General features: G+C 42.4%; 1 protein-coding gene across 3 annotated transcripts in view; it reads right to left on the minus strand.

Annotated features, from left to right (window-relative positions):
- GAREM1 (GRB2 associated regulator of MAPK1 subtype 1) overlaps positions 1 to 13,891 on the minus strand; it is a 99,884-nt gene that overhangs the window by 11,358 nt on the left and 74,635 nt on the right. For 2 of the 3 annotated variants that reach the window (XM_063168088.1, XM_063168098.1), the window contains exons 3-4: positions 11,642 to 11,772; positions 1,181 to 2,359 (exon numbers count right to left, since the gene is read on the minus strand). In XM_063168088.1, coding sequence (XP_063024158.1) covers positions 1,181 to 2,359; positions 11,642 to 11,772 — 1,310 coding nt within the window. The remainder of the gene's footprint in view (positions 1 to 1,180; positions 2,360 to 11,641; positions 11,773 to 13,891) is intronic. The other variant, XM_063168106.1, reaches the window with a different exon arrangement.

The following is a 13,891-nucleotide window of genomic DNA, read 5'->3' on the forward strand; positions in this document are numbered from 1 at the left end:
CATGAGGGCAAGGCTACAGCCAATGCTACTGGACTGTTAGATGGCAATAGGAAAGGTATGGGATCATCATGTTTTGCTGCAGTTTGGTCTCAAATTATTCTTAATTTACTGTACAGCCATGGTCTTGAAATCACTATAAGACTTGCAAGTGGAATGGTATTTTTTTAATTCCAGAAAAACCCTTGCAAAACAAATTTGTTAAATAATGATATACATCAAGATTCACATGATATATGTATCACTGACATTTTGCTAAAGACTCCTAGACACTCTTTCCTGCAGGAATCTTCTTCCTTACTTTCTTTTCTCTTTTTTTTTTTTTTTTTCTTAAATAATGCTTAGGATTATATCAAGACACCAGATAATGAGTGGATTCTCCAGCCAGCCTGCAAAAGGTCCTGTTGATAAAATATATTTGCATTTTTCCCTCCTAAGTCTCCATGACATTTCAGGTTTGGAGAAGTGATTTTTCCCATGAGTTTTCATTAAAAACCTTAGGCCAGGAAACATGGTCTGTTTACAACTGAGTCCTCTAGAAGGTTCATTTATCAATTTTGCAGAGCTCCTATTTAAACATATTTTCTTTCAATAAGCAGTACAGAGCAATTAGTTCAGGTCTAGTTTGATAAAGTTTCCTTGGGGACAATGAGACAGTGTTCTTCAAAATTTGCTACAGAGTCACAATAGAGAAGACAATTTCTCCTTAAAATCTGTAAAAATTCTAGCTGTTCTCATTATCAGAGCCTGTTAATTGAAGACACACTAAAGCAATCTGAGGCATTGCCAAGTGGGTCATGCCCTATACACTCTGGCCACAGAAGATATGAGAAAACATGGAGGTGACATGGAGAGATGATGTGGAAAGCAAGAGAATGAAGTGACTCAGCAATTCTTAGACCTTGTTTGTGTGAGCAAGAAGCCCAAAATAAATATCATCTGAAAGTATCAGGATTAAGCTATTAGATCAGTAATATTAAATATACTCCTCTGATTTTTAAGACATGACTTACACACAGTAGGAAACTAGCTGAAGTGGCACATCTTGCCGAGTTTGACTGTTCCCTTGCCCTGTATGTGCCCTTCCCCCCTCCACCAAGTATTCCCTAAAAAGATCTGCATGCAAACTCTTCAGCACCTAAAAAAGGAAACAAACAAACAAACATAAATAACCCTGACTTACTGCTTCTGATTTGGGAGGCACTGGAGGTGGAGGTAGGGAAACATCTGAAGACTTTGTGGTTGTTCCGATAGTTGCAGGCACAGGAAGAGGCGCGGTGCCACACTTTGATCGGAAGGATCCTCTGTAGTTGTCACACTTGCTCTTCTCACTCAGCGAGCACGAGAGAGGCTGATCACCACCCTTTCCAGACCCCTGGTCCAACCAGAGCTCTTCGTAAGGAAGCTCCGGTTTCGTGGGCAGAAACATGGATTCTTCGCTAACTTCAGGGAAAAGGTAATCACTGCCACTGTCCCCGGACTCCTGGTACTGAAGAGCGTCGTGAGAGAACAGGGCCCACTCGTTACACAAGTCCCTGCAGCCGTGGAGGTTCACCTCGCTGTTGCCATGCAGGTTGTTGCCGTAGACGCAGACGGAGAGCCGGTGGAAGGACTGCGTGAGCTCGTCCCGCGCGTAGCTGAGGGAGCTGGGCACGTGGCTGTGCCCCGCGCACCGGCTCTTCTTCGGGCTCTTGCAGTCGTCGTTCCAGTCGGTCTTCACGTCCCGCACGGCACGCGAGTACTCGTCTATGTCAAACTGCTCCTGGCATACGTTAAACCAGTGCTGGATGAGGGGCTCGTGCCACAGCTCCCCCTTCACCACGCTGTCGGGTAGAATAAATTTCGGAAGTGTCAAGTGCAAGGGAAAATGCATGGGAATGATTTTGTTTCCACGAAGCACGCAGCAAACTACCACAGTCTTGGTCTGAATGTTGACAAACTTGTACCTGTGCCCCTCACGGATGAAATGCAGGTCATAAGGGTTTCTTGGTGTAGGACTCGGCACAGTCACGTTCACAGGCAGCCTGGTTTTTTCTACTATATTGCGAATCGTGTGCTCGCCTTCCTGCATCTGCACCTCCAGCGGGCTGCGGGTGCTGAACTTGCCCTTACACTGGAAAGGGAGACTGATGCTCTCGTTGGTCCTGTGGTTCATGCAGATGAGGCAGGGCATTTTGCCTCTGCCTAGCTTACTAATTGAATTAAGCTTCCCGATTTTTTTGAAGATGGTGTTGAGCCGTGACTTCTCCTTAGAAGATTTTGCATAAAGGATTTCTGCTTGCCCCATTAAAGTGAGCTCATCCCCAGTACTAAGGGTAATGTTGTAAACTTCAGTGTCTTCATTGCATTCACCTGAAGCAACCTGCAAAATAATAATAAAAAATTTGGTCTTCCTCCAATGAAGACAATACTTCAAATCACATCAAATCTTTTGAGACCGAACTTATAAGACTATGTATTGGAAAACATTAAAGTAACTTTATTTGAACAGCTGACCGGTCAAGTGCACAGTGTTTAAGCTGAAGTAACCTTTCAAAATTGTTCAGCTCATTCCTGCATCTTACTTGAGAGGAAAGAGCCACCTGAAACTGTGAGAACAAACATAACCAGAACCAGAAAGGGCAAATCCACATATCCCTGCAGTTCAAATAGCCACTTGTGTCATTCAGCTATGACAGACCATGTCTGGATTCCCTTGGGTATCTTTTCCCACCTTTGTTTTTGCTGTTTGTTAGAATGTATTTGCCAGGCTCTTGAGGGAAACAAACGTCTTTCACCATCATCAGCTCCCTGAGGAGCAGAAAAGGTGATCTCATCATTACAGATGAAGCATATCCCTTTGATATAATTTTTTCCAGGCTAGGGGGAATGACAGATGACATCTATTCCATGAAGGAGAAATCAAGAATATCAGTCTATCCCATATGCCTACCTCCCCCCCTGCTTTGCTCTCCTAGTCATAGACTTCCTTCCTCATTTTTTGATCATAATTGCAATTTAAGAGATTAAACAACATATGCACAGCCATGTGTGAGCGTTTCTAGTGTGGAAATTGTACCAGGAAAAAACCCCCAACAAAACAGATGTCCAAGGCTCATTTGCTTCTGAAGTTATTTCCCTACGACTGAAATAACTCTTTATAGACAAGATGGCTCTGCCTCATATTTGAGTGGTTTAATGTGAAAAGCCCTTTTCAGGGACCTAGCAGAACCCACCCAATTCTTTGGTAGCAGCAGATCCCTACTCACAAATGAAAGTGCACCAGATAAACACTACTGGTCTGTTATAGACCATTTTATTTGCATTTTATTTGAGAAACTGAACCTACTAAAGAAATTGCCAATGAAAACATATGCTAAAATTGTATATCCCTTCCTCACCTCCAAAATCCCTAAAGACTTCATGGACTTGAGCGAAGTTCAAACTCCAAGCTTCAAACCCTGGTATCATCACACAACTGCACGAAATCAAAGCTGTAATTCCAGTAAGTCAATAACTGACAAGCACAGTGAATAATGCTTCCTATTCTAAGACATGACCTGCAATCCCTCTGTATTTGCAGAGCTGTGATTATTTTCTGCAAGCCAGAATTGCAGTTGCACAGGCAGCTCGGGTGAGGTGCGCCGCCTTAGCACTTCAGGCTCCGGGCTTCCGGAGAGGAAGTCATTCAAACTCTGAATTATCTAAACAAACACTAATTGGTCTAATCCAGGAAACCACTAGGGTTTATGGTACGTAATACTCACTCACAGTTTGCACCAGTGGCCTGGCAGCATTTGAAACACCCTGACATGAAATGAAAGCACTGGAAGTTCTTTTGATGATAAGGCCCATGTGACATTCATTGCTGGTTTCTCCTCACACTGTCACAGAGCACTGCACTGGAGCTGCAGCCACACAGCCCTGCTTTTGAGGGGCTGATAGGGGCTGAGGACACACAGGGCTCTGTGCCTGTACCATGCCATCTCCCCCTTCTCTTTCTGAGAGGGTATTTTCTGTAAGAATACTGGTTTCTAGAATCAACAAGTCCCCACAAACGGCTGCTTTGGCAATGCCAGCTATATTGTTGGACTTTTCACTTGATGCTGCACCATCACAGCTTTTCTTTACTATTTGTGGGACACTGTCTGGAGCAAGGGAGGTGTCACAACCTGCACCTGTGGGAGCCCCTCCTTGGCCAACTTACAGTTCCCTGTGATTCCCAAACAAACAAGACACTGCAGGAGGAAATGGTGGGTCAGAGTGAAACCACAGAGGTAACTAAACGGCTGAGCTTTACAATGAGGTTCTTATGGAGCAGCTACTTATTGATGCCATCCTCTTCAACCAGCCAAACAGCAAATGGGCTTTTAGAGTCAACTGACATGTTTAAAGACAAAATTATTTTCAATTAAAAACATTGCAAAACATTTTTTTCATTGTTTAAAAAAATACAGTCACAGGATCATTGCAGGTGAAATAAGGCTGAATTTAACCCTCAATCTGTGTACAGATGGGGGAACGAGATACAGGAGAGCAGCAGAGCAGAAAGGGACCTGGGATGATGGCAAGTTGAACATGAGTCAGCAGTGCTCTGGCAGCCAGGAGAGACAGCTGTGTTCTGGCGTGCATCAGGCACAGCACTGCCAGCATCAGGCAACGGAGGGGATTGTCCTGCTCTGCTCTGGGGCGGCCTCACCTTAGTGCTGGGGGCAGTTCTGGGTGCCACAACGTAAAAAAGACATGAAGCTCTTAGAGAGCATCCAAAAGAGGATGGTGAAGGGCTTTGAGGAGAAGCCGTATGAGGAATAGCTGAGGTCACTTGGTCTGTTCATCCTGGAGAAGAGGAGACTGAGGGGAGACCTCACTGCAGTTACAACTTCATCATGAGGGAAAGAACAGGGGCAGACACTGATTTCTTCTCTGTGTGACAGGACTCAAGGCCTGAAGTTGTGTCAGGGGAGGTTTAGGTTGGGTATCAGGAAAAGGCTTTTCACCCAGAGGGTGGTTGGACATAGGAACAGGCTCTCCAGGGAAGCGGTCACAGCATCAAGCCTGACAAAAGTTCAAGAAGCGTTTGGACAGTGCTCTCAGGCACATGGTGCAATTCTTGGGGTGTCCTGTGCAAGGCAAAGAGTTGGATTTTATTTTCCTCATGGGCCCCTTCCAACTCAGTATATTCTATGATATTCTATGAAAAGAAAGATGATGCCATAGTTCTAGTTTAGCACGCTAAGAAAAACGCTGTTCTGCATTCTTTCTTCTAAACAAAAATATAAAGTGTCACTTGCTGCTCGAAATTATAATAAAAACCAAAAACATGAAATGAAAAGTCTAAGATCTCATAAATTTATCTAATAAATTCTACTTATGGTGATGTTAAGATTGCTGATACATCCCACTGGGCTGCTTATACTTTAAAATTGGTAGGTAAATATGTGTTCCAGCATATTGGCAACAAAGATATACCACACATATCATATATATCTCTCTCAAAAAACATAACAGTGCACAGATACTGCTCAGCTTTTGTTCTGAAGATTACAAAGGCTAAGGATCATTAGGCTAAATGATCCTTACTTTGTCCTTGTAGCAATGACATATAAAAATCAGACTTCCTCTTCCTTGTTCAAACATTTCACTTTATCAACAGCCACAAAACTTACAGACAAATCAACAAAGAGCCATGGACTCTAGCTTAGTTTTACACTGCCTTTGGTGAGCTTCACAGACCTCCAGAAGCCCAGGAATTAGTCATGCAGAGCTTTTCCTGAGAACAGATGGGACAGGAGGAAACGGCCTTGAGTTGCACCGGGGGAAGGGGGGGTTTAGATTGGATATCCGGAAATTTTTTTTTACCAAAAGGTTTGTCATTCACTGGAACAGGCTTCCCAGGAAAGTGGTTGTGTCACCATTCCTGGAAGGATTTATAAGATGTGAAGACGTGGCACTTGGGGACATAGTTTACTGGTGGACTTGACAGGGCTGGGGTAATGGATGATCTCAAAGGTCTTTTCCAACCTAAATGATTCTGTGGTTCCATGCCAAATAGTACACTTATAGACAACATGAAAGTGCATATCATAAATTATTCCTAGAAGGCAGAAAGGGAAGTCCCCACCAGCCTTATCTCCCTCTACCCTCTAAGCTTTCAGCACTGACCCAGCAGGATTTGCATCTTCACAACCCTGCTGAGACCATTCTCTGGGCCCCCTCTGCTTCCTGCAATGCAGCTGCTGCTGGGGTGTAGCAGAGCCCTGCACTGTCTCAGACACTTGGACCTGCTAGTGGCAGGTCCCAGCTGGTGAATGTGACACAGCAAATCCCTGGTATATGATGGACTCAAGCAGCAGGGCACACTGGCAGAGTTAAGGTGGTCCAGATCACAGACTAGTGCAGAAATAATCATACATTCTTGTGGTAAACTCCTAAAGTCTCATAAAAATTCTGGAAAAGAGGTAACACTACAGAAGGCAGAAAACACCCAAGAGGTTTTCACTCAGCTGCATCACATATCCAAGGAGGGCTTTATACATTTTAACAATAATGTTTCGTGCACTGTAGGAACTCCTGCAGTTTTATTTTGCATTCGCTCCTCTTCTGCTCTTCTCATCCAGTTTTCATTGGTAACAGGTGAGAATAACCAGTGATCTCAGCTTTGTGAAAGAGGCAGTGCTTGCCACACCACACTCCCAATGACACCTAGGATATTCAAGCTGAAAAATAAATGCAGAAGACCCAGAGATCCAGAACTTCCTCCCTATTGTACTTGCCTTCTCCCTTCCAACTGCCAGCTGTTAATCCATACTATCTGCTCACTGCTGATGCCAGGATGCTGACCAGAAAGTTTACAGGCATACAGACATCTTGCCAAACACACTGCAAAACTGCAGTGGTCTAAGTCACTATAATATTTTATATTTTAAGACTCATGCAATTTTTCAGTAACATTGAAAAGACATTGAAAAGTCCTGCAGAAGACAGGCATCAGAAAAGCAAGGAATGATTACTTAGGAAACTGTTTTTTGGAAAAGCTCAGGTAAAATATTTCTTTTGCCTAAGGAAAGGGTAACTAGCAATAATAGATTTTGGCAACACCTGAGTCAATATGCTGTCTTGGACCTCAATTGTTCTAATTTGTTATAGTTTGAAGCAGAAGTCTTTAATTGGACACATAAAAACACCTTTATAAAAATTATTTGTGGCTTTATGTAGGTAGGTATAGCTGCTAGACTTTATTAGAGTAATGCAAGCATTGCATTCACTTTAAAAATACAATTAGGATTTTTTTTTTAATTGTTACAGCTCTTTGTAACTGAAGACTCTGATTCACAGCTACAGCATATGGTTTTTACTGTCAGAGCCAAGGGACCAATTGTAGCACTACAAATATATTTAATAGATCATATATATTAGATATATATATATTTTTACAGGGCACAAAAATTGGAAAAGATTTTAAAATGTAAAACAGTGTCTTCAGGAGAGCTGTCAGCAGAAAAAAAAAGAGCAAACATTTTCAAGAAAGTTGGCTAAATTCAGTGAGACAGTATCCCATTTTTCTTTTATAAATGTCTGTTTCCCCAAGACAGGATCAGCAAGAAAAAGTCTTCATGCTTTTCCCTCTGGGATAAGAGGGACTTTGCCTAATTGCTACATTAACAGCTGGCTTCAGTGCTCTTTAAGGAACGTCTCAAATAAATCAGTGATCTAAAACTGCCCCAAAATGTGGCAGGTAGCACTGCAGAGCTGTAACATGGAGTGTCTCTTTATGTGGGACGTCAGGAGCCACCGAGGCAGTGGCACTTGCCATCCAGGCTTCTTTTGGAGCGGGACCCCCACACAGGTACCTCAATGCAGGCACACAGCAGCAGCAGCTCTGCTTCCAGTGCTTCCTTTTTCCAGGAGGAAAAGAGGCAGCCACAGGACTGCAATGCCAATGCAAGACACCGAGGTGTGGAGCCTGTGTGTACCGGGGGCAAAGGGGAAAAAGAAAAAACCCAAACTGCTTGGAGCTGACTCTTGCTGCTTTGTAAGGCTGGCATCAAGCCACAAGGCCACTAAAGCACTAACTCTTGAGGTCAAGTATTATGAATTGCCTGAAACTCCGGAGCCAAAATCTACACAGCACCTCATTTCAAGAAAGTCACTACTGCAGCACTTAAGAATGTCACTGTAAGTTACAGCCTCCTATATATGTGCTTTATGGCAACTCAGGGTGAGTTTATTAGAGCCACCAGAATTACAATCAGGAAATCAATTTTGCTCCACTGTACTGCATTACCATCTGCCAAAAAAAAAAAAAAAAAAAAAATCAAAAAAAAGGGCGAAGTTTTCACTACAGATTTCTTTCTGCCAAAATGCACATTGTACGGGCCAACACGGTTAAATCACTGTGAAAAGAGGATTACATTAAAAAAGATGAACAAATCAGGTATCAAAAGTTCTCACCAATCATACAATATCTTTGATAGGTAAGAAAAGAATCATTATAAGGCTAATTCACTAACCCATTTGTCCATTCTAGAAAGTGTCTGCAAACAGCTTCACAGACTCTCCAGGGAGACCAAGTGATGTCTTCAGAAAAAAAATGTTATTCTGGAAGATCTGAAGGGTCCTGCAACACTAAGTGAGCTGGTTCTCAGTGTGAAGGAACTCCTAGTTTGTCTACTGTTCAATCTATCAGACAATACTGCTGCTTTTTTAAGGGAACTTTTTGTGAATTGCCTTCAGTATTATTTGGGTGGGGGGTGTGTTTGTTCCTTGTCTTATTTTTAAGACCTGGTGCAAATAGCTTCCTGGGTGTTTGTACACACTGCCATTTGTATGAGACCAGAGCAGTTGAAAGCAGACATCTACTGCTGTTGCTTCAGCAAAAGACAGGGTCCTGGGGTAGCTCCACATTCTTAGTATTTTGTTCCTAGCAATAGAAAAAAAAATTCTTGTTTTTGTAGCATAATTCTGTAACATAAACAAAATCTTCTTCAATTATGCACTGAATACTAATACAAAAAAGGTTCTCAAGTATCTGGTCAGTGAAGAAAGAACAGAATGCCTCTATTTTTTGATCAGGAAGAGATTAAACTATTGACTGAGTGAAATTATCCTCAGAACACTCTAAATTATTGTGCCTGTAGATGCTGCTGGCCACCACTCGAAATGACCAAGTGGGTATCCAGTGCAGTACATATGGCCAAAAAAGTTACTAAGTACTTTTAGCCATTACAGAAGTTTTATTTAACCCAAAATTTTTGTTTGCTAGTCTCTGAAAAGATACCACCTTTCCCTCCTAGGGGCACTTGCTTGTTACAGCTGTTTTTCAAACACCCATCAGGTCCTCAACCCCCTGGATCAGGACACTGCCCAGAGAGCCTGTCCAGCTGCAAAACCACAGGGAAGGAAAGGAGAACCATCTCCCCTGCTTTGCTAGGATAAGGTGGCTGAGTTTTCCCTTTAACAACTATTACAAGAAACAAAAACAAAGTAAGCCCCTTGGAAATGATCTCGCAGCCCACCTCAGCGAGAAGGCAGTTTGGAGAATGGCAGTGGTAGCTGTGAAATCCTGCTGGAACTGCCAAGGATTTACACTCAGGAGCAAGGCTCACACCAAGTGGAATCATAACCATGGTGTACTGGCACATGCAGACACACCTCAACAAGCACAGACAAAAGAACACAGCCACTGTCTGGTCACCTTGGAACTCTACAGGCTCCTTCTTCAAAAATTATCCACTGAAGAGTTGAGCGTTTGGAATAAGAAATAATTCCTGGACTTCAGAGCTCCTTCTCATCTTAAGTGCTTCATCAGATATTTTGGGCACTTTTTTTTTCTTTTTTCTATTGGATTAGCTGCCTTCTGATACTCTCTTCTGAATTTAAACAGGCACGCTACATTGGACAGGAATCAACTGTACTTAGTATTCCTCCCTTTGCTCTAATCAGCTTGACAAAATCTCTCCCATATTAAAATTTTAGCGTACATAATTCTCTTGCATGTAAAGGGTTATTAAACACTTTAATAAATCCTGCTAAGTTCATTTATTTTTTGGAAGATGATAACCTTGGAATAGACTTCTATGAAACTGGAAAAACTGCCAAGAGGAATACTGCCAAGATAACTGTGTAACTAGGTTAAACCTGGATTATACTACTGTTATTTACATTAAGGAGTATCACTATAAAAACCTTAAAAATGGATTTGATATCTAACAGAAAGCCTTGCTTATTTCTCAGTTTGCCATATATGAAAAAGAGTTTTAAAACCACTCATGGTAAACTCAAGATATGGCATTTTAGGTTTAAAGAGGCCTGTAGACAAATACTTTTTTGCACTAGAAAATCAAAGCTGCACATTCTACTGTGCCATTCTCTTGGTTTGGTCATTGGTCAAAAGAGAAATAACAGCACAGCTCTGGATAAGGCCAGCAGTCACAAGGATTTTTTCTGAGCAGAGATAAAATTTTCTTGTTCCCTTGCCTAAATTTACAGAAGTGTTCCAACTTTCTCACCTAGCCTTCATTCATGAAAGCCTCTGTTTTACAGGCTTAGGTTAATGCAGAGCACAAATGAAAACAACCCACTGTCTTGCAAGGTGTGAGTCTTAGTCACTGAGTAAATTAACTGATGAGCTCTTCCACTTACACCTATAAAAACTGTGAGCTAGCTGGTGTCTCCCAGCTGTAGCAGTGCAAGAAAGAGGAAAAAGCCATTAAAAGGTTGTTACACAAAGCCCAACCCGATACACAAATGACCAGGAAATTCCAGGCTGGTTTTGCACCACCAGTATTAGCCAGTTTCCCCTGCAGGTACACGACGCAGATTTCCACCACTGCACACCAGCTCTAGGATGCTCTTCTACCAGTCTGAGATGGTGCTGCTGCTCAAACCAACCAGATAAGCCTGGAGACCACTCTGCTCTCACGGCAGAGCTGACCCACCTTGTGCAGCGTCACACGTGTAGGCAGGACAAAGAAGAACAAGCTGTGATTTCACTGTTTCGTGCCCCTGCACTGCAGCATGTTTGGTGATAGCAAACCCTCTCGTGGGATCAGTGACCCTTTCATGAGCCCAAGAGCTGTGCACAAACACACACATGCACACAGAGAACAACTGTGTCTTTTTATTTTGGCATGGTTTGGTTTTGGGGCTTTTTGGTTTTTTGGGTTTTTTTTTTGTTTTTTTTTTTTTTGTTTTTTTTTTTTTTGTTATTATATTCACAATGGTATTTAGCTGCAGTAATTTTGAGACAAGCAACCTCATCATTTCACCCTGCGTGCTCTCTGAGAAAGAGGCTTTCTGGAGAGGGATTTGAGCAGCTGCTGCTTAGCAGAGAATGAAATTCAGACTGCTGGAGGGGGAGGAGGAAGGGGGCAACAAACAACATTTGTTTAAAATCTGGCAGGAGCATCCTAATTAGATGAATTATTGAATGGATCATCAGGATTGCTCCCCAAAGTGCCATAGGGCAGGAGAGCCCTTAGAGGACATGTTGATTTAAGACTGCAGAAATGATCCCAAAGAGCACCATCACCAAATGTGGAACACTAAAGGCTTGCTTGTCTCAAAAATCACACTTCCCACTCAGCGCCGCTGCTCACTTGCCATGTATATAAAGGTTGCAACAGTTAATCATTTAGACAGGGACAAATATTTATTCAGGGACTACCTTAACGTTGAATGTTATTTCCTCCATGACGTAAACTCGTTCAGGAAATGCTTTAGCCACCTCCTCCACACTGTTAAAATACTGCACTGGCTCCTTAATATCTCGGTCTTGCTCCAGCAGCTTAAACTGCCCTGAAAACAGATGATAAACAGAAGAATTGTAAGATATTTATATTGGACAACTGTCACTGTGGCAACTGCTGGCTCAACTTCTGCACCATTTTGCTCAGTCAATTTTTCCAGTTATTAGCAACCAAACAAGAAGACGAAAGATTGTAGAGTCTCCTGAAGCTGCCATGAAAGACACCCACTTTCACTGGCTTGGAATGAAAAGAACATGTGGCAGCCAAAGTGAAATTATAAAAGATTGGTTTATCACATGCTCTCTAGAAATAGTAAATAATTATGGAGGCATTTGCGTTTGTGTACTTAATTCAGTGTCATAGTATCTGTACAGATAGCACTTTTGGGCCTTTAATATTAAAAGTTTTACAGAAAGAAACCACACCTACAAAACCCCAAAACAATAAACATAAGGAGTTTGGGTTTGTTTTTAGCATCATCAAACAGTAGGCTAAACCTAAGCCTTTTTACCCCTGGGCTTCCCTAAGAATGGAACAGCATCTAACTTTCCTTAATGATAAACTGAACCCTTTGAGAACTTTAGCTAACATAAGATATTAAACCACACACATTTAAAACTCTTTTGAAGGTGTCTGCCTTCAGAAGAGCCCGAGAAAGAAGTGTTTCTTGCTAATTTTACCTCCCCCCAGCATGAAAACTTGGGCTATTTTCTATCTCTTGTAAAAGGCAAGAACTAACATGGAGGGAGCCACCCCAGGCAGACCTGCCAGGGACAGCCAGGCACATCAATCACCTGTGTGCACTATGAACACAAGATTTAAAACTTTATTTTATAAATACAGAGATAAGAAAAGTTTAGACAGTTTACTGTTAAACTTAAGCTTACTTTTTTTTTTACTGACTTAAGCTTAAAATCAGTGGAGTGATCTTTCCAAATTTAGAAATGGTAACTACTACTAAGTTAAAGGCTGGTCTCAGCAGGACTTGATGTAAAAAACAACTTTAGAAAATGAGAAAAAGGTTGAATAAAATCTATGGTTTCTGCAGCTCCTGTAAATCACGTTTTAAAATCTGCAATACATGCACTAGATTATTGTTCCCAAATAGCGCTGAAATTCATTAAAATACATCCAGCATGTGAGGATGTCAGCCACCTACAGAAATATTTTCTCACTCCTTCAGCATTCTTGTGCTCAGCACCCTGCTGCCCCTTTACATCCCATCAGGCTTGAGACCTCTGTGACACGCTGGGAGAACTCACCCACACTGAACTATTTCAGGCCACACAAGAGCAGAAGCCAACGCAAACTCAGCGAGCCCTGGTGCCCACGAGAGAGAGCTGTCCTGCCCCTGCCAGGTGTGTGCACACACATGTACCCACTCACCCACCCCTCAGGAGAGGTGCCACAGCAAAGGCTCAGCACTGCTGCCCATCCCCAGCTGTATCTGCTGCCAGGGGCACACCCTTTTAATCAGTATGTTAAGAGCTCTGTGGCTGTAACCCTGAAAATCAACTTGTAATGCAGAGTACTTCCTTTTATACCCTTCCATATGTTTTGTCTTTCTAAAGTGGTCATGGTAACTTTGAAGTATTATCAGCCGGGTAACTACAGATGCTGGTATTTCTCACTGCAGGACGATTTTTCAAGTGTTTTAATATCCTTCATTACGCTTCCCAAAATCAGTTGACTTTTCCCAACTTTGTATCTGCTCCAGAACATGCTATGAGGTGACATTCAACCAAGGCAATTCATGTACTTTGGAGACCAGCACTGGGTAGAAGCCACAGGAATTTTGGTCTGACCTGAGGAAGGCCTTCCTATAATGTACCACAGCAGGAATGGCTTCTCTGGGTCAGAGCACAGGTCTGCCTCATGCAGCATTCCACCTTAGACAGGAGTAAGCAACAGCAGTGTAAGCAGGTTGGAGTTAATGCACAGTTAGCAATACTACCCAGAATCTCCTTCCCAGCTCTCAGAGGAACTCATGGCTGAAGGATGAGTGACAGTGCAGGGATAAGGTTTTGGGCTTCGCAGGCCCAGAGGTTTTCTTCCCTGTAAATTTGTTTAATTGCTTACTGACGGTAAACTTTCATTGTAGATACACCTTCTTATCTTCTTATCTTGAAAAACTCTGGCAAACTCTTTTTCCATAAGCTTTAAAGAAC

This window comes from Melospiza melodia, chromosome 1 (genome assembly GCF_035770615.1).
Source record: "Melospiza melodia melodia isolate bMelMel2 chromosome 1, bMelMel2.pri, whole genome shotgun sequence".
NCBI classification, from domain to species: domain Eukaryota; kingdom Metazoa; phylum Chordata; class Aves; order Passeriformes; family Passerellidae; genus Melospiza; species Melospiza melodia.